This window comes from Spea bombifrons, chromosome 1 (assembly GCF_027358695.1).
Source record: "Spea bombifrons isolate aSpeBom1 chromosome 1, aSpeBom1.2.pri, whole genome shotgun sequence".
NCBI lineage: Eukaryota > Metazoa > Chordata > Amphibia > Anura > Pelobatidae > Spea > Spea bombifrons.
Genome location: NC_071087.1, coordinates 138,639,814 through 138,662,150, shown reverse-complemented (window position 1 = coordinate 138,662,150; position 22,337 = coordinate 138,639,814). Strand labels below are relative to the sequence as shown.

At 38.7% G+C, this 22,337-nt stretch overlaps 1 protein-coding gene across 1 annotated transcript in view; it reads right to left on the bottom strand.

Moving 5' to 3' along the window:
- KIAA0825 (KIAA0825 ortholog) overlaps positions 1–22,337 on the bottom strand; it is a 134,361-nt gene that overhangs the window by 110,301 nt on the left and 1,723 nt on the right. Inside the window, exons 2-4 of the mRNA XM_053454363.1 lie at positions 19,810–19,948; positions 13,520–13,688; positions 12,249–12,894 (exon numbers count right to left, since the gene is read on the bottom strand). Of these exons, the coding sequence (XP_053310338.1) occupies positions 12,249–12,894; positions 13,520–13,688; positions 19,810–19,943 (949 nt within the window). The 5' untranslated portion in view covers positions 19,944–19,948. The remainder of the gene's footprint in view (positions 1–12,248; positions 12,895–13,519; positions 13,689–19,809; positions 19,949–22,337) is intronic.

The window sequence follows — 22,337 nt, the reverse complement described above, 5'->3', positions numbered from 1 at the left end:
ATAAAGAGACAAAGCAATGAGGAAAAAAAAACAAAGTTTGAGTACAGTAGCACCCGTACCTACTGTATGAACGATCATCATCTATTTACAAGACAGGTTTACTGCTAAACTAACAAAGGAATGCGTTTTATTGTAGGTCTCTTTGTAAAATCAGCTTCCTAAAAGAAATACTATCAATGTTAAAAAGTAAACACAATTTTTACTACTTGTTATTTAGTTTCAATGACACAATAAAAAGCTGGCGGTTTCGTTAGCTCCTTCCTCTGCTCTTGGCATAGTTGCTGTTTTCTCTTGGCTCACAGTGCAATCATTTACTGGATCGAACATAAAGAGGGATTTTATTATTTCTCCTTGAAAAAGTTCACATTTCAGTTTATTCCCGAAAAATATTTATATACATTTGTGTGTTTGCTATTGTCTAATCATTTTAGAGGTTTAATTACTTCTACTAAAACCAGAGCAAGAACACCACCAAGGAAACGATCCTCTTGGATATTGAAAAATATGAAGCATCTTCTGGACATTTAAACCCCTCGAAGCCTCACGATCAGAGAGACTGTGGAGGTTGTGAAGTCCCCCTGTGCTCAGAGGGCAAAAAGAGGTCCTAAAGATCCCAGAGCCAAGTGTGGCATTACCTGCCTCACCTAGGGGAGGATTTCCAGAGCCTGGCTTAGCTGTGCCTGGATGGGTGGATGGAGGTAGTGGGTGTTCAGGCTGATCAGTCTGGGTCAGCAATGTATAGCCAGACTAGGTTCTTCCCGAGACTCGTGCCCTAGAAGATCACGCTTAAAATCCCACAAACTAAGATTCATGACCCTCAGCTGGGGTTTGTCATTTAGGCAACTGAACTACTTAATAAGGCTTGTGTATAACAAAAAGTTGAAAATAAGTAATTCCTGTATTACTGAATGGTTGTTTTTGTAGCTTTCCTATTTTTTTTTTTTTTTTTTATAAAAATCCAATTTCGGATTAAATTCTCTGAGTAAATTTGCAGACACTGCTTCCTCTGGAAGCAAATTCCAAAGTCTGATTACTTTTTGGATTTCTTGTTACACAGCTGAACCTTCTCTTGACCTGTACAATGTTAGATATCTTCTTATTCTTATTGTTTCCTTCTGCACTAACAGCTCCTCATTTGTTTCAGTGTATTTACAATTTATCTATTTTTAGTGTGAAGATACCTCGGCGCCCTATATCAATGAAAACAACGGGTATCTCCATTTAAACACAACCCAGGGCTTGTGCTCTAGGAAGCTAAAATATTTACTCTGATTTGGTTTGTTATGTGTTGAGTACTTATAGGATGGGGCATGAACTTTGAATTCTTCTACACAATACCGTTGTTGTTAATGTTGGAAAAATCAATCAAATACTTTTGAAAACACCAGTCTAGGTAATCTCTAGGTTGACAAAGGACCTACGGTGAATCAACATGTATGGTACAGAAGCAAATATCACGTGTACCTCTTCGAGAAGCGAATCCTTGTGTCCCCTTTCCTCCTAGTAATGTCCCTCTTATCTAGGAGCTCAGAATGATTGCTCTGTACGAGAGTATCACTTTCTTCACTTTCTTCTATGGCCCTAAAGGTTACAATAATGCGCACTGAAATATCTGAATATGTTATCTTGGTGTATGCCTCTAACCGTACTCCTTTAATAAAAATGGCACACTTTCATCATTTCAGATGTTGGGCTATATACTAAGTATAGACTAAATATTTTAAGTACAGTGCTGTATATAATAAAGAAGGCAGCATTGACAAAAAGCTTTTATCTTTATTTTCCTGGTACCTTTATCTGCAGACATGGAGGCTGCCATAGTTGTAAATCATGTGATATTATGGGGGCCTTTGCATCCCCACTACACTGAACTGATTCTTTATGGCAATGTTTATTTTAACCTCATACTAATGCAAAAAAACAGAATGTTGTAGAATCTTGTAATACCTTTTTTATTGGACTAACAGTATTTAAAATAATAGACGAGCTTTCGGGAGTCCTCCCTTTGTCAAGTCAAAAGCATTTCTGACCAAGCAAGTGAAAAACACAGTTTAAAACAGTTTAAAACTGACCAGTACATGTTCTGATACAGGGTTAAAACAGGGGTTAAAATAACAAGATAGAGAATTTGCAGACAAAAAACTAAGAGGGTCGTAAATAGTAAATAGTGGCATATACTGCACAGATAAGGCTGGGGGGGAGCAGGGGTGAGCATGTAGGAGAGAGAGGGAGAAGGGAAAAAAAAAAAAAAAAAAAAAAAAAGGCACAGGTTATAGGAAGTTTTGATAATGAGCTAAGAAGCTCAAATCCACATTAAGTCCTCTGTTTTTACAATCATAAAAATGTATCATTTTGGCTTCAAATGTCTTTCTTTCTTGGGTGTTTTTGAAATGACCTCTCAGTGTTTTGATTTTGAGGTCATGTATGGAGTGACCGGTTTGGGTAAAGTGGTGCCCAACTGGGGTGCAAAAGTTTTCTTCATCATGATGGTTGATGGAGTATCTGTGCAGATTCATCCTTTTATTAAGTTGCTGGCAGGTTTCACCGATGTAACACCCTATAGTACATTTGGTGCATTGAAATGTACTATAGGGTGTTACATCGGTGAAACCTGCCAGCAACTTAATAAAAGGATGAATCTGCACAGATACTCCATCAACCATCATGATGAAGAAAACTTTTGCACCCCAGTTGGGCACCACTTTACCCAAACCGGTCACTCCATACATGACCTCAAAATCAAAACACTGAGAGGTCATTTCAAAAACACCCAAGAAAGAAAGACATTTGAAGCCAAAATGATACATTTTTATGATTGTAAAAACAGAGGACTTAATGTGGATTTGAGCTTCTTAGCTCATTATCAAAACTTCCTATAACCTGTGCCTTTTTTTTTTTTTTTTTTTTTTTTTTTTTTTCCCTTCTCCCTCTCTCTCCTACATGCTCACCCCTGCTCCCCCCCAGCCTTATCTGTGCAGTATATGCCACTATTTACTATTTACGACCCTCTTAGTTTTTTGTCTGCAAATTCTCTATCTTGTTATTTTAACCCCTGTTTTAACCCTGTATCAGAACATGTACTGGTCAGTTTTAAACTGTTTTAAACTGTGTTTTTCACTTGCTTGGTCAGAAATGCTTTTGACTTGACAAAGGGAGGACTCCCGAAAGCTCGTCTATTATTTTAAATACTGTTAGTCCAATAAAAAAGGTATTACAAGATTCTACAACATTCTGTTTTTTTGCATTCGTATACACTGGACTAATACGGCTACCCCAAACTACAACCTCATACTAGTAATAAGACATTGACTGCAGTGGTCCAATATTGCAGGCAGCACATGAGAATGGACACGACGGCATAATAGTAGAACAGGAACAGCACTGAAGACTGTTGCAATAAGACCATTGATATTCTATTTGGACTGCCTGGATACACTATCCCCTTGTTACAATGCTTGTATACTTTAACTGGAAATGTACATTATCTGTGTGACAATCCGTCCACAAAATTTGAGAAAATAAAAACAAAATGTTGAAAAGTAATAATTGGCTGGAGTTCCTCTTTAATGATAAGCATCGTAGTCTGAGATTATGGTGTTAGGGCTGTTTTATGTCAAATTGTGGCCTACTGGTAACTATTAGATTAAGGCATTTAGAGTACAATATTTATATTAACACTGTGATACACTTATAGCTGGCGGAGCTCTTCGGATACCTGGGACGTATGCAAAGTATCGCAGCTTTATTACCTAAACAATAACTGTGACAGTCTCGCCAACAAGGAACGCGTATTAAAATACTTTGTAAATATTCTAATGCACATTCCTCAGCTTGTTTAATAAAGAAATCCCTAAGCGTATGGAGAAGTTGCAGCTCCAAAGCTGCAGCACACCACCCCCTCTGTTGTGCTGTTTCTGGCCACTGCTGGCTTAAAGCAGCCAATCAGTGGCAGGAAACCATACCCATTGAAATCAACAGGGGCATCTTTTTTGCACGGATGTGGAGGCCTCATCAGACCCCATAAAACTTTTGAATGAGCAGGATGTTGGCCAGTATACCGTGTGGGCAAAGTGGCAGCACGAGGTGTGCTTGGCTGAACGCATCTCCTGCAACCTAAGAACCTGGGGGGGCCAAGGAATCTGCCTCAAGGGGAAAATTATTACCTAAAGGGACCGCACCGCTATCATATGCACCAAAGTGTCCTTTTAACATTACTTACACCATACAGCACATTTTATGCACATTTAAATCTGCTATCGTTCCTGCTAAAAACATGAGCTATCTCATCATGCGGACAACCTCCTATGATCGGTCGCTTATTTAACGGCACAGTCATAACATTTGTCTAATTATTCAATTTTCAATTAAAATTTTGTACTTCTACAAATGATAGGGTTAAATTGAACTAGCCCCATATCAAAAAGAACATGAATAAAAACATGGTTTCCTCATTAGCATGCTAATTATTTTTTTCTTTAAGTGACAGAAAGAAAAAGGTCATGTTTTTTGCAGCAACATTTGTTTAGCCTGGTATTAAAGCGGGGAAAAAAGTGCTGAAGTGAGTTATACAGTCAATAAGCTCAGCGGTTACAATATACTTTATGTTAAAGCACGGGGCAAATTATCATTTTTACAAGATGCTCAGTGGGCTGGATTTGCAACGTGATCCTATTTTCCGAATCTTTTTTTCCATACGCTTGCTGTTTTGCGTCTCGGACGGGAAAGCCATCAGTCACTGCGAATGACACAGGCAATTAACTTAGAAAAAAGAAGGCTTTTTATAAAATAAATAAATATAATTTTTACATCCTGATTTCAAAAAAGACTTTAGTAAGGCTAGTATGGCACGCAATTCTGTGCATTTAAAATTATATTAAGCACTCTTTTGTTTTTTTTTTAACATATAAGAAGCCGAGTTGCCATGGGGAAGGGTCCATTAACTAGAATCACCAGTTCTAAAATGATTTTCTATCCTCAGCATCGAAGGTGTTAATGAGATGATATTTTTGACCCCTTCAAGAGGGCTGTAGAGCGTTACCTCCAGCATTTAAGTGGATAATGGCTTTCTAGTATTCGCTAGATATGCAGAAATCAAAAGTGGTTAATTTCAGCAGCGCAAACACTCCCCACTTCGCAATTGCCCTTTCTAATCTTCTATGCTTCATCCGCAGGCTGGCGGTATCTGAGGAAACCATTGTGTACGGAAATGCATTTGCATGGGAGAGAAAAAAAAAAAAGAAATAAAGGTTAATTAATCGAATAAAAACAACCATAAATGCCAAGTTGTGAACAATAAAACGTTACAAAAAAAAAATGCAACTTCGGTCGGACTACAATTGAGAAAGGAGTCTGTTTAATAAAAGAAAAGCAATTTAACTGGTCTATTTTGAATTTCGAGACATTAAGGGGTACATTTTCCAAGCATTGCATGGGGAGTTACGTGCGCAAATCCCATTAACATTAATGTGTTCCTTTGCTCTCAATGATATTAACTTTTAAGTGATGCTATAACTATTATACCGATCCTTTGTGACAACATTGATCTGTATAGCGTACGCCCTCAATGTGCCTAGTTAGACGAAATACTATCTCCCATCTAATGATACATTCTAATTTACGGAATAGCGCATCCACGGCACATGAGCGAATGGCTTTTTTTTTTTGCCCTTTCCCGCTCTACATTGCCATATTTCAAATAATCTGCATAGCTTAGTATAACCAGAAATTTCCCAAAACTATAAAAAACGCCATCTTAATATTTCAGCATACCAGCTGCAATACGGCGAGCTAAATTATTACCAAAGGTGCCAGCAGTTTTCTATACACAGTACTTAAGATAATTATAAAAAATCATCTTCATTACTGCGTGCTAGCAATTTTTTTTTTTTGTTGAACAGTTTAATTTGGATAGGTTACAAAATACATCCGAATGGCGCCGCTCTAATTACCGCGAGCCGGAGAAGCCATAAAAACGTTCCCCACCAAATCCCTTTGACCCTGTTAGTGTCTGCTCCTTGTTAATCGAAGGCAAACAATGTTTGTTACGTGCATTTGTTATAGAATATGATAAAAAGAAAGGAATTCCCCTAGCGGTTGTTTCCTGATTCCAGCGTTTACCGGCTGAGAGTTAAGTGCCGTTTACCAAACAGAACAGATGTGGATGCTGACAAAAAGGTAAACAGTTGTTGCGTGGCTCTCTGCCAGATACGGAGGGGATATATTAGACTCCAAGCGAAACACATTTCCCCCATGGATTGCACTTATTGCCACTTCATTTCCAATGTGCTCCGTCTCTCCAGTGCCGTGCCGGGCGCAAAGCTATTTCCAGTCCTTCGCTGACCCCCGAGGCCCAGCGCTACCACACACAGCCATTAGCGAGGGGAATTGCATGTGTCTGACACGGGCTGAAACCAATTATTAGATATTTTCTTCAGGATGATGCCCAACTCTGTGGGGAATGAGCAATCATGAAATAATTTACCTCCTGATTTAATTTTTTCCTGCACAAATTAGTTGTAGTCTGAGGCCGGCTGTACACAGCTGCCTGTAACGCGCTGCATCTCGGGCTTATCAGGATTGTACTTGAAACACAGAACGGTGGAGCGGGAGGAGGGTTTCGGAGCGAGGGATTGAATAGGTCGGGGAAATCCTGCTTTAAAATAGGCATTGACAAGTTTATCAGATATACTGATCACAGGAGCTCTTAGCTGATTGGAAATGACAGGGCTATAAAAAACCATCAGTGCAGCTCAGGGACTAAGAAGCAGGCATATCCGTTCGATTAAACACCTGTCTGTTCCCAATTCCAATCTGGTTTAAGGGGAAACTTTATCTACAGTACACATTCCTCCAGCACGAAAGAACATTTGGGAAATTTCAGCTATGCAGAGGACGGTACACCCACTTTATGACGTCATTTGCAATTTTCACAGCAACCCAACGCTATTTAGCAACACCTTTTACTTTATTATATGTGTTGCTCCACAACCATGCTGTCATACCAAAAAGGAAGTGAGGAATGCCACAAAAACACCTTATTTTCCAAATCTTCAAGATAATCTTGCAGTCACTTTTATTTCTCAAAAATGTGTATTTTCTTATAAGAGATAGTATTTAGTTGTGCTTCCCTTTTACTGCTATGAACACGTAGACCTCCCAATTGGCAGGTCTCCATTAACGGCATTTTCTCAGCATGACTGCTATATATATGTTAACGCGGTTAAAGGGCAGGAATCGCAGGACCAGGGATGTATGCTGGCCGAGTAGGACTAGGGCAGCTGGTCCAGGGGGAGGAACTCTCCTTCAAAAAAGGAAGGCAGATCATCCTCTTGGGTGATCAAGCCCCCTGGTGTCCCACTGCACAATGGGCTGGTTGGATGGGAGATCTTTGCTCTCCCCATCTGGCCCATTTACGTTATTGAGGCTGCGCCAGCTGAGCACAGCCTCTACAGACTTCATTAAAAGGCTCTGTGTGCCTTTAAGGCATAGCGTGCCGGGATATGACGTATGGTGGGGGGGCAGGCTAAGGGTTTTGCTCTAGGTCGGGCCTAGGGCAGTACCCAAGGTAAAGATGTCACTGCATAGGACTCAATAATGAGTGCATTTTCTCATACAAATAATTATAAGGAATTCCAGGCCGTCACACAATATTGTTCTTTTAGTTTTTTTTTGGTTGCAAGTTCAATTAAATTCCTTGATTGCTCCATGATAAATAGGGGAACAATGTCACATCTTTTGTTTTTTTAATTTGAGCCCATAGGGGGAGGGGAAGGCTACAGAAATAGTCAGGTGAAGTCTTTTGTATTTGAACAATTACATATTCTTTCAAACAGACTACTATTTGTAAAGGCCCTGAGCTTTCATTGTTATCTTCTATGAAATAATATAAAAAAACTTTTTATTGGTATTACTATTTTTATTCTAAGCTTCTCGGTTATTTTACTTTTTTTCTGTCCTTTTTACTATATTTTATCCATATATATATATATATCCAGGTGTCTGCTATGCAATAAAATAAAAACCCATTAGACTTTAGAGTACAGTCTTAAAAATGCTTTAAGATGCAAAAATAGAAGTTAACTTTCAGTAACAATAGAGTACTTTCTTGTATAGATTGTATAGAAAATGTGCTACGCAGGGCTGTTCTATACATTGCAGTTGTATTATTATTAATGAAAATAATCCTAATAACTGCACTTGACTTAAAAGTCATATATCACCATGTGTTTCATATTTAAAAAGAGCCACTTTGAATATTTCCTATGTGTTCAGCAAATGGCATACATTTGCAAACCGGACACCCCCAAGAAAATGGGGATATTTAGATTGAGGGCAAAGGGTGATTCTACGCACTAAACATGTATTTTAATGTGACACAGTTTGAGGATTCTTATATTTTCTTCCAGACACATAGATAATAGATATGCCTTTAGAAAAAAAGTGGAAAAATAATTTTTCTCTTTTGATCATAAAATGTGTTATATACAGAAATGTAGATTAGCATTGATAAAAACAACTGGTTTATCTCATCTTGTTCCAATAAATTTCCTCTCTAAGCAGACCTGGAGGCTGCCATCATTGTCAGCGATGTGATATTTTGGCTGCTCAAACACGATGATGAAGTCTTCTTACACGGGCTTTCATTAGTTATGGAGTGTCCAGATGAGTGATTAATAATGAGATGTTCTATTGCTTTCCACCAGCACTATGATAAAGGTGTCAAAAGTGTTTGTCCGGTTTTTAAGACGCCGAGATAACAGAGCTAGAAGACACACAAATACCATTTTTTGTCGATGTGAAACTACATTTCTGTATACAGCACTGGATTTAAAGAAAATGTTTAGGTTTTTTTCCATAGGCTGTCCTCTTTAACCGTCTTCAAGTAGGATTCCAACGCTATCTTCACTAAGGACTTAAGGCAAATACAATTTAACATGATTTGCCCTTTGCATGCTGTTAATAAAGGTATTTATGACATCATAGAACTAGAAAGTATTAATCTGAATAATTTAAAAGCTCAACACTAAAAAATACATTTTAAAGAAATAGACACTAAAAGATCTTTATTAAGTAAGGTTTTTGTGCATTCTGTTTTGATCGGTATCAGACAAGTTAAAGGAATAAATAATTTGTGACATGATGCCTGTGAAATCTATTATTTCAGTAAAAAAATAATAATTTGCTAGCGCTGCCATCAATATAGATTGAGTTGTATGTGGGCAACGATGAATTACTTGGAAATAATTTTGTCAGGTGCTTACTGACATTATAAAATATAAAAGTGATGCTCAAGTGGTTTGACTACTGTCAAAAAAAATACAAAACAAAAAAAAAAACAGGATGGAATTATTTTTCAACAATTCACTTGTGTCCTATTTATTATTTGGAACGATATACAATATGTTTGTTAATCCTGATTTTTTTATTAAGTCATTTCTCTTTTTCTCTCTCGCTTGTATTTCAGACTAATTGGGTTCATATAAAAAGTCAAATAAAAGAAGATACCTAGCTGGAAACCAGTGTGAAAGTTACAGCGAAAAAGAAATATTTCCACAAATATGAATTATGAAGTGGTGCTATCACCCCAGGGCAAAAGGATTTATAACTTGAACATCTCAGTGAAATTAGAATATTGTAATAAGGTATGAATTGCCTTGCTGTGTTCTCAAATAGGTTTATCTTTATTGCAAAAAAAAAAAATACATCAGAATAATGTGTCGGAAAACAAAGTAAATGACCTACAATAGGTCACTGATTTCCAATTCTACCCAATTTCTTCATGTAATTGACAAATTAAATTACTTCTTTTCTTTTTTTTTCCCTTTTTCAGCGGCTCGGCCCCTACAATGCGGTATCCACCTTACAATAGATGCTGTCAAAACCGCAACATTCAAAACCTGCGCTTTAAAGATGGGAGTTAAAATTCATCTCTTTAATGTAATTCAGCCAGATGTTTAATATTAATGAGCAATTTTAATGCACATTTAAATCTGCTGTGGGTTTTCTATGTTATCCAAGGTTGTAAATTAGTGTAAAAATTAAACTACAATATAATTTTACAATGAATTGTTTAACATGCATCTAGGGGGCCTCTTGTAACCCTCTCATGCCTCAATGCAGTAAAGGGCATCCCCTGAGATCTTTGGGATCAAATAATAACGGCGGATGAGACTAGGGTATGGGGACTTTAGTAACGTTTTCAAGCAAAACCACTTTGGCTCCATGCATTGGTGATCATTACTGACAGCTCAGTCTTGTTCCAATTCTGACGGCTTATCCTGGGCCTCTAGGACACATTCTGGTCTATTCTGCATGGACCATCTCCCTCATAGATATGAGAATTTTGTTTGGAGACGTGTGACAGGAACACTATTCGAGGTGTGTCCAGGAATTGGACTACCCACCTATCTATACTTTGCTTCGGTGTGTCCTCCGGCAGCCCCCTGTGGGGCTGTGATAGAGGTCTTTGCGGCAACGGCAGTGACATCGCCTAAAGAACCCCACTAAAAGCTGGACTATGGGGGGGCACCACCTGAAAATCATGACTGTCCCACAAGAAAATGGGATGGGTTGGAGGTATGTAGATAGAATTAGGGAAAAGTGTCCTGGAACCAGATACAATGATGCATCTATGAAAGGTTCTGCAAAGTGCAGCGAAAGAGTGAAAGCAGAAGAATATGCTTCTTGATCTCTGCATATGTCCTCCCAATGGATTAGCCAAATATGTCTGACTCTAGCAATACCCTGCCTATGCCAGCAGCCTAGAAACATGTTCCACCAACGTAGGCATAGGGGTAGCAGGCACATATCCCATAAAACACTGTACAAGGTGCAAATTATGATTATCCCATGACATTTCATGTGTACATGAGAACAAAATGACTAGACCCCGGGGTGATCAACTGGTTAATAATAAAACATTTTAAATATGCATTTCAATCTAGCTCCGCTTATGTCACATCTTCCATCATGTAACACATTGTTCAGTTGTGGGAGCCGAGTACTAGAACGTCTGCATGTGGATATTCTATGTTCTAACGCACTACCTGATTCCTCTCCATAATCTGTACCGCATACTAGTAATAATTAGCGTGACTGGTGGAAATTAAAAGCTTTCCTATAATAAGATTACTTATTTTCTCCCTCTTAAGCCAAGTGTTTACAGTGGTTTCTGCAACCCCTTGAGGGCCTGCATTATCTGAGACTCAAGGAGTTAATTCTTTGCATTACTTTAACGTGTGTTAAAAATGGTCCTATTTTGCATGCCCTTCTTGTACTGAAATGATTAAATGTAAGCTACTCATCACTGAAACAGCTGTGCTTGAAATATTTCAGACTGCATGTAGTTCTCAGAGCTGCAGGTATGTCCCTCCAGGCTGCGAAAATCAAATCCAAGTGGAGTAATAATCTGAAGGTTAAAATATTGTACATCATGATTATCTCCTGCGTCTCAACTGCGATGATGCAACCGAACACTACTGCGGGTCTGACAGCATTATTGCTCGGATGAATTACGTTACGGCTTGAATAAGTCTAATAAATATCTCGGAGCGTATGTTCTGCCTTAGCTGCGGTTCTAGACAGCAGCTATACATCTGTATTAAATTTACATGGGTCAGTGTTAGATTATTCAGTTTTACTCATCCACCAGGATCAATTACTGAGGTTGTATTTCCCTGTATACTGCTTAGTAAAACAAACTAACACTTCTTTTTTTCTTTCCTCCTTTCTACAGTGACAGCTTTCATCACGATGCGAAGTAAAGGCTCGAATGAATTCAAGAATGCAGGATGGTCAGGTTGTGTCGTTTGGTACCTGTAAAGCCAAGCAGCCCTAGAAAATGCCCTATTAAATTGTTGCAGGCATCCTGGCTGATGTATTAACGCTACTAAGGCAGAAACGGAAACTAACACACGTGGTCATGATGTGGCCTGTTTTACCAATTTACTTGCCAGTTTGGGCTATGCTCGTCCTTTAAAAATACACATATTTCCAGTACCTGACATATGCAGATACTGGGTTCAGGTCTTCCAACCTTATATTTTCACAGCAAACAATGCTAGTTTCGTTCACTTTGCTGTATTTAAACATCTAGATTAATTGTGATAGCAAAGTCACTGGTTAATTATTGATCCGCCAATCTGTGCTCGCAGACCTCGGAACCTTCTATGCCAAAGTACAAATACTGCATTATAAATATACTGAAAAAGGGGAATACCAAAAACAATGGACCACATAAAATCACTTACCAAAGGCATGAACTCTTTGTTTATTCTTCTTCTTGCTTTGCTTTTGAGGGAGCGAGTGTTCCTGGTTGTTGGTCTCACAAAGCAGTTCAAAAAACATTTTCATTTCTTCTGTGATGCATTCAAAGAAAGTCTCATTGATAAACGTCATTATTAACTGAGAATCTACAATATGACTTAACACAAACAAATCCTCATTTATCATGGAATACACCTTGGAGAGAGTATCTTGGTAATCCTTAAGCACCATTTCAATGGTTCCATTGCTATGGTTACGTAGAAGACGCACCACATGACCTTGCTGAATGTTCTGATACTTCAGAAGAACCTCGGATTCTGGATACAAAAAAAGAAGGTGTTGCAAATATTGTATTTTAACATTAATCTTGGATTCCGTTTTATAGGTGTCAAGATTGTCTTGCAATTTTGAAACTAAATAACGGCGTAGGTGCAGCCTGATGTCGTCCCATAAAGTTTGTACTTCCATGGAAGAGTTGTCATCAACGACATGAAGTGAAGCTTGGGATGTACAATGAAAGGGAACTCCACTGGGAGAGCCCGCAAAGGAGACACCGCACTGACTGGAGAGGTCCGACAGGAACTGCAAAATCATATCTTCCTGCTTTTCATTATTCTTCAAAAAATATTGCTATTAATAGAAAGGAACACAAACCACATGTGTGGAGAAAACATTATTTATACACACATGCATAGAAAAATGCCTAAAAACATACAGGATTTAGTAGAATTATTGGACTACAAAAAGTGTGATGTAGAGTCACATAAGCTTTTGGAACCTAGGAGGTCTCTTCTTCAGATGGACTCTGTGACCTGAAAAGCTTAAGTGACTCTTTTGTATCTTTTGTATGTCTGCCCAATAAGAGACTCTTCTTTCAGCCAATACTAGTATATTACTTATTAAAATGATGCATTGATAAAAACAGAAATTTAAAACATGGAAATTATGTTAAAAAAAAATTCATAATATTTATGTTTCCTGTGTGTATGGTAAATTGTCTGCAACAGAAATCTCAAGTATAAATTAGATTACTTTTTCGATTATTGCACAGTGGGTGCAAAATGGCTTTTTTTCCCATCACGCTACATACAGTAGATGCAAACAAGAGCTGAAAGGCAAAATAACCTTCCCTGGTCATTTAGCTGGGTGGAAGAAGGCAGAGCTACTGTTAAGCCTAAAATAAACACATTACTGGGGCACCCAATAAAAAAAGAAATAGACGAGTTCACCAAAACTTGAAATGCTGCATGTTTACCAGTGTTGTGAGAAACTGTATGACTTGGCAGTGGGGAGTTTCAGGCAGTCCAGGGGGCTTCAGGTGGCAATTACTCAGCCACTGGAGACAGTCTGTGTTGTTCTGTAGCATTCCACTGGATCCCTCTGCGTTAACTTCCAAACGTAGACTAGACAGGCATTCTTCTATGCTGGAGACAAACATTTACCAAAAAAAATCCCATTAGGAAAACAAATCTTAACAGGATACTTCTACCAAGAATCATCTTGGTATTACTAGTATTCCATTAAAAACAAAAACACTAAGACCAGTTTTCACATAATGTGCATATTAGTGATGTGTACGTGTCTATTTGTTAAAAGAAAACTTGTGAAGACAATGTTGTGCAGAATTCAAAGCAAAGACTCTATTGGTCACAAAAGGGACTGTGCTTAGTTTACAGAGTTCCAAGAGTTAATACATACATAGAAATTATTCAAAAAAGGCCAGTGGACTATCCCACTGTCATAGGCAAGAGCAGAGTGGGGTCACATAAAGTAATGTGATATGACCCCAAGGTAATATCGCAGACCAGCTACACTATATGACCAACAGCATGTCAACAGCCCTCCAAACACTGCTATCAGGTACATAAAATGAAGAACATAGGCAGCCATCTCTATAGGCAAAACTGGGTCATACTGAAGAACTTAATGACTTTAAACGTGGCAGTGTCATAGGATGCCACCTTTACCACAAGCCAGTTTGTTTAATTTCTGCCCTATTTGATCCGCCCAGGTCAACTGTAAGTCCTATTATTGTGAAGTGGAAGCATTAGGAGTAACAACAACTCAGCCATGAAGTGGTAGACCCCGCACACTCACAGAGCAGGGCTGACAAACGCTGAAGCGGGTAACGCATTAAAATTGCCCTCTCTAGCATTAGTTGCTACAGAGTTCAAAACTGCCCCTGGAAACAACACCAGCACAAGTACTGTACATCAGAAGCTTCATGAAATGGGTTTCCATGGCTGAGCAGCTGCACACAAGCTGAAAATCACTATGGGTAATGCCAATCATCAGCTGGAGTGGTGTAAAGTACACCGCCACTGGACTCTAGAGCAGTGTTCTGTGGAGTGATGAATCACACTTTACTATTTAGAAGTCTGATGGGCGGATCTGGGTTTGGCAGACCTGAATTTATAGTGCCAATTGTGAAGTTTGGTGGAAGACGGATAATGTTCTGGAACCATTTTTTAGGGTTTGAGCAAGGCCCCTTACTTCCAGGGAAAGGGTAACGTTAAGGCTAAAGCAAACAAAGACAACTTTGTGGAACCAGTTAGGGGAAGGCCACTTCCTGTTCCAGCATGGCTGTGCCCCGTTGCACAAAGCAGGGTCAATCAACACATGGTTCGATGTGGACGAACTTGAATACCCTTAACCCCACTGAATACCCTAGATAGGTCGCAGTCTGTACGCATGTGGCCATCCTAGGTCTTTGGGGCCCCACCTTGACACATGGTTTCTGTGGCCCCCACTGTCTGTACAGATTGTTGCAAAGACTCTTTCTATGTTGCAGGCGAGTCTAAATTGGCTTGTGGCGGATTGTGTTGCTTGTCCATAACTAATTGCCACAATAACCAAATAGATTTATCCTGGTGATTGGACAATTGTACCAGAGACAAAAAACCCTTTGTACCAGAGACAATATTTCTACATATGCCCCCAGAGAACACTTCTGTGTGTGACAGGCATTGCATTGGAAAAATTATCTAGAGAGGAAAGGGTATTTCTTTTGGTGTTTACAATTATTACATAGCTTTTAGAACAACATCTCCTACAGATAAACTGGAGCATATTAATAAGAACAACCCACAAGCCATGAAATTAAAAACTGAAGATGTATTTCTCTAAAACCAACTACAACAATGTAAATCTTATTGACTAGAACCAGCGTTAAAATAATATAAAGTTTTTTCCAGTAGGAATGGAGTGTGGGTGGGCTGCAAAATGCTATGGAAAAAGATGAAAAAAGAGGCTCAAAAAACCCTCTAAGCAAGAGTGAACTCAAAATGAAGTGTAATGAAACTAATATATCCTCGTTGTAAGTAAGTGCTTTTCACAAAGGCTAAGCACTTTCATGAAAAAGAATACTTCTCAGCCTGTGGCCCACTCCGTTCCCTCCTGGGATGGCCCCAATTCTGTAGACTTGGTCTACAAATGACCAGAGATTGGCATGTATCTTCTTAACTTGTATAAAATGTTCTTGAGGCTGTGAAACATGATGCTCCGTCCGCACACCTTGGCTCTGGGGACTCCTTTAAAAAAGGGCTTTTATTGTGGCATTGTGAAGTGTCGCATTCAATGAAATCTACCAGATTACAGTGCAGTGAATCGTATAGGATTTAGTTTTGGTAGCCTACATAAACCTCCTTCACTTAGCCCTTGAATTGAAAACTAATCTCCAACATCTGAAACTGGACTTTTGCCAAAATCTGCAACCTGTGAGCAGGTCAAAGGAAAGTGTTTTAGCAATTTGTTTTAGTACAAAAATGCAAAGAAACCGACAACAGGTAGTGACAGTTACTGTATATTATAGCTGATTCACACGTACCGTATTGGCTCGGATATAGGCCGCCCCCGTATATAGGCCACACCCTAAAATGTTGGTGCTTTTTTAAAGAAAAAGTATTTTTCTTTAAAAAAGCACCCAAAAAAACATGCTGCCACTCTGTCCCCCCCGAGATATGCTGCCACTCTGTCCCCCCCCGAGATATGCTGCCACTCTGTCCCCCCCCCGACTTACCAGAGCAGACTCCCGGGTGCGCTTAGACAACCTCCCGTGCCGGTACTCCCCCCGTGGAAAGTGCCGGCAGGGGAGGCTGTCTGAGCGTATCAGAGAGTAGGATACAGGTCCCCTGCACCGCTGCGGGGCATCTGTATCCTAACCCCGCTGCCTGCCCGGCGCCCGGGACTGCATGTCCCGGGCATCGAGCGCTAGACCCCGAATATAGGCCGCACCCCCACTTTAAAGACTTAAAGTGGGGGAAAAAAGTGCGGCCTATATTCGGGCCAATACGGTATTTCTTACAAAATATTCTGGAGCAAAGGCTGCAATGAAGAGTTGTTTCATCCCTCTGACATACACGAGGTTATAGTTCAAAGACATTATAAAACTTGTGAAAATGCACCAGACTAACTTGTGAAACAAATGAATAGTTAAATGAAAATGTAACAACGTGGAAATAACCAGAAATAATATGATGAATATGACTAAGCCACAAAAAACGAGGAGGAAATTATGCATAGTAAATTAGTTCTAAATCTACTAATGCATAAGAATTAGAGACCCTACACTGCACAGTTCGGTACACTTAATATACCTATAATAATTAGATACCCACCGTATGTTCAGGCAATAGGAGCAGCCATCTAAAACTTCCTGTTCTTAAAAGGCTGCAAGAATCCTGGAATTAAGAACTGATATAAAGGCGCGTGGAATGGCCACTAAATATAGGTAGCCACTATACACAACAGCATAGTTTACTAGTTAGGCTTCGATAAAAGTCTGTACGATTACACAGTAGGATAGACAGTGAAGTGAGACGGTTAGGTAGTCACCATATTGGCATCGCACCCTATATGGTTATTATTATTCCCCATTAGCTTCATATTTTTCCTACTGTTCAAAGGCATAGGCAGACAGCTTTTAATTGAGAATATATCAAGTAGCAAACTAAGTACTGGACGGTTTTCTTTTTTTCTTCTTTAGAACAATTCTAGTTTTTCCATTATTATTATTATTAATTATTATTATATTGAGAGCTGCATTTGTTCTAGCTGTGTTATCTTAACCCAGTCTGAGCCCCAAACTATCCCATGACTGGCATCAATAGCAGCCTCAAGGTCTGCAGATAAAGACAATTTGTTCGAACAAAACGGAATCTTATGCTAAAAGAGAAAAATATTTGAATTATATATATTGTAACAAAAATTCCAGCTTTCACAAGTTAAAGTACCACATATCTAGGGATATATAGGACAGTTTTTCTCCCTGTGACGTTATCTGTCCCTTTTTGTTTAAAATTAGTTCAGTACTTTTAATAAGCTGTAGCGCTCAGATATGATAGGAAATGAGTTACGGATGCAGTATAAAAAACAACAAAAAGAAACAGTAAGCTAAAGTCACTTTCAACCATTCTGTGATGCTAAAAGATGCAATAGTGACATTTATTCTTAAAAGGACAAGTTCATGGAAATATCACAAAAGTATTCATACTCGTTCCTTGAGGTGCTGTTCCACCTAGCGTGCCTCATAAAATATTACTTTTATTCTCAATGCTTCGGGTCGTCTGAAAACTGCATTACAAGGTTTGAAATTCCAGAACTGAGTCCTGTCATTCTTACAAAGCCCTTCATCAAAACAATGTGACTTCCTTCAACAACTCCCAACCCCCTATAAACGGGAGACCTGCAAGCAAATGCCCGTTCTGTGATATCAGAAATTGCCAGGCAGCGCAAATGAAGCAGTCCCAGTTTTGAACCAGAAACTACAGAAAGTGGTACATTATTTTCATGGTCATTTAACATTGTTATAAGAGCAGTACATCATAATGTAAGTATTTAGCAAAGTTGGGAAAACACGTGTCTTTAAATGTTACACACTAGACAAACGACATGAGTCCTACGCCACTTTACTATATAACTGGTAATCTTGGGTACACTGAAAACATTTTCAGTGGTGTCATTATTAACCTGTATGGGTAATAAAATGCTACAGATATATGTTTACACCGCCAGGCATAGATTTTCATGGTATATATTTCCACGGGCAGCATGGGTAAGTAAAAATAACTGTTAGGAAATATACAATAAACACAGCATTACTGTTTTTACAGCTTTTTAATCAAAAGTATTTAAGAACATAATGGAACTGGATAGTAATGTTAAAGTACTGGCTATATCTGGAGGTTTGGTCTGACTTAGCATTTTAAGGCATGCCTTATACTACGAAATGAGGAGATACATTATAAACCTTTAGGAAATACAGCAGTAGTGCTTTAGATGTGATAAAGACCATAGAATTCCAAACAAATCACAAGAGGACTGTCAGGGCATTTCTTAAAGAGTGATTATAATGCCACATCCCGCAGATGCTCATTACTTATTCTATTTACAGTAAACGACAATGAGAAAATAACAACTGTTTATGCTATTAAAATGTTGAGAAGGCAATTCAATTGCTGTTGTCGAACGTTCTTGACAGCAACACTTTTTATATAAAGATTATAGAGCTCTTTAGTTATATCAAGTGATAGGTATAACCTAGAGGGAAAATAAGCTTTTGAATAAAAGTCAGGAATTTCTTCCCCTTCTGAAAAGGCTTGAATAAAATATACCAGCCGTACGCAGCTACGTGGACCGTGTTAAGGGATGGATAAGGCTTGGTAATGGAAAGTATGAATATAACATGAAGTATTATATTTTTGCTTGCATTTTTATTCTTTTAGCAACAATCAGCTATCTTGGGATAAATAACAATGCAGGTGAAGCACAATTGTATACATAGTTTAAAAAATGGGACATTGGATGATGAGGTGTACCAATCACAGCGGCTACAAGTTTATTTGTATAAAACAAAAACAATGGTCAAATATTGCCTAATCCGAAAAGGATCAGCTGCACGTTCTAGCTATGTTCACCACTGAGAAATATAGGAAAGTCGAAGTTCAAATTTTAAAAAATAAGAAATTGTATAAAGAACTTAAACTTTAATGTAACGGTGACTCTATTTATAATGATCCAAAAGTGTCCCAGCTTCATCGTGTCCTTTAGAGACAAACTAAGCAAGTCAGCTACAATTAGGGTTGTCACCTGCCGCAGTTTCACCTGGACAGTCCTGGAATAAGAAAAAGGTACGGTCCCTGGTCACAGACTTATGTCTTTATGTCACGTGAAATGCTGGGTCGGTGTAAGTCTGCATTGTGTGTGTGAAAAGGCACTAAGGAAAGCAAACTTGGAAAGCAAATGGTTTCCAAACTTATAAGGGCCCATCTCTTCTCTCATTTCATTTTTCTTTCTTCTCTCTCTCTCTTCAGTCCTTTATCATATCAGTTATTTCCCTGTGTCTCCTTTTCTTTCCCCTCTGTCTAAATTTTCATTAAAACATGTGGACATGAACCCCCAGGACGTGTTAATGCAGTAAACTATGCAGTTACTCTGAGGTTTTTTTTACTAAATACTTAACTTGACTGTTCCTTTAATCTTTTACTCTCAAGGCACCAAGGTAATCTGCTAGCGCTATACGAGTAAAATATAATAACAAAAACATACCTCTCAGCGTTTGCTTTTAATTTCTCATCAAGATCATTAAGGATATGTTGATATTCCATATCTCCTGGAAACATGTCCAATACACAGTCCAATAAGGCATAATTAAAGGGATCTTCTTCTCCACCCTCCATCATGGTTTCTGTAATAAAATCCATTCTTATTATTATGATTTTTGATGTATACTAGACCACATTATCAATTCTAATAAAAAGGAATGAAGGCAAAAATACAATACCCAGGCATTATTTAAAGTTGCTTGATATACTTGCCATTAGATTGTCGTCCTCAGGGAGCATCACAGAGTGGCGTTTAAGAGTAAACATGCCTTCCAAAGAGAGACTTCTAAAAGGGTGTTCAGACCCCCGTGTGCAGTTATGCATAATAAAGCATCGAACCAGCCAAACAGTGGCAGGAAAGTGCACTTATTAAATTTACTGTAAGCACTTTCCTGCCACTGTTTGGCTGATTCAATACTTTATTGTGCATTCTTGTGCCAGAGACATTAAACTGTCCCTTTAAGTAACACCAGTAATCATTTATTTTGCAAGCACGTTAGCTACTTTGCATGAGAAGTTCTGACAGCTCTCATTGTTTTCAGAACTACAAATTCTTTCAATTCAATGCTGACAAAGTGTACTTTTAGGACAGGGGTTGGAAAAGCATCGTGAAAACCACAGAAAACTCCTGTGAGGAACTAGAAAAATACCTTAAGTTTAGATTTATCATTTCCTGGGCTAATTGGCATACCTGGGAACTTCTGGGCTCCGGCTACCCGGAGTCTTCCCTTGCGGGATGCGGTCAGGACTGCAGACTGACGTCAGCGGGCGGTCCTGCTGACGTTGGTGGGCGGTCCCACTGACGGCAGGGGGAAACACCCCAATTTAAAGAAAAAAATGGGCGGGGAGTGTCAAGACCCCACTCCTGCGACCCGGAGAACCGGAGGAGCAGCGCTCACCCGGCAATCTCCGGGTCAAACCCGGAGAGTTCCCAGGTATGATAATTGGGGAGAGCAAAGCTTTGGTGTAACAAGAAAGCACATGTGGACTTGATATCAACCTGGGAATGGAGGAGACGGCATAGAATAAACCAGCTTTACAACACATATTACCCATTGCTGTATCAGGGAGGCATTTTTCATTATATTGGTTTGATTGCATCACACATACTTCAGATCCTGTTTAGCTCTCTCCACTAGCAGGGAAAAAAATAACAACATTGTGTAAACATGACAGCTTCGTTTGCATATATGTATTCCTTTTAGACATCTATGTCATTTTTTCAGTTAACTTGTCAAAACAATTTATTTGCTTCCTGCGGGATTTGCATGATCTAGTTAGCCTATGAAAATCAAACTGTATTCATTCGGTTTGGCAAATCATCATTTCAAATAACCAATAATGGTAGTTTTCAGAATTCCAACTACATTAACTCTGTGGCTGGGATTAGAAGCAGTGGAGAAAAGATTGCACATGGAAGCTTCGTATAAATACTCAGATTAAAATATATGCATCACTGTCTCTTTCAGATATTCACGGTCTGATAAAAATGCAGCAGTAAGAAAAAAATTAAGATGAATTTTTTCTTCCGATCTATATAAGCAGTTTGTTTATGAGCTGTCAGGGACCTGTTTATTGCATAAAAAATGATATGTATCAGTGGTAGAATACGAAGATTCATTCACAACCCATACATACAGATTTTGGCAGAGTTCTGCATCTAGTTTACATTTCTGCATTTCTCCTTCTTTATTAACAAAAAAAATACTAAAACATTTTATATGCCTTTGTTTTAAAGAAAGTCTGGACTAATACTTTACCTAAAGGGACACTTTAATGTCCCTGACACCCCTCTGAAAAAATTGCATATTAAAGTACTCCATGAGAACTTTAATATGCATTCTGACTTTACCTGACTTGCCAACTGTCCCAATTTATACGAGGATTTGGGAGCTTGCCCTGGTACTTCAGTGTCCCAGGACAAATCTGCAGTTGCGGGTGTAGGGCCAATCGGAGAGAACAGGGATATCTCTCTTACCTGAACAAAATTAAGGGAGTGGGACGGGAGGGATGTTCCTTTAGACACCGTGCCAGCGATTGATGTAGAGCGCTGGGATAAGACGTCATTTGCCGGCACAAATTATTGTATTGTACTTATCCATAATTAATACGTCATTTAAACATTTATAGCGTGGATTGGAAAAAGCATGTGAACCTATAGACTGATCACTTCAACAAAAGCTAATCAGAGTCAGGAGTTAACAAACCTGAAGTCTACTAAACGAAACAGGATTGGAGATGTGTTTTAGAGCTACTTTCATATAAAGAAAACATTTTGAGGTTGCTGTTCTCAAGAAGCATCTACTGATGTGATCCATGCCCCACGAAAAAGGAATTCTCAAGAATTGTTGATTTGCAGAAAAGAGTTACAAAGTAATCTTAAAGAGTTTACATCTTTATCTGCGAAGTTAGACAAATGTTTTTATAAAATGGTACGAATTAGTACTGTGGCTACCCTCCTAAGAAGATTCC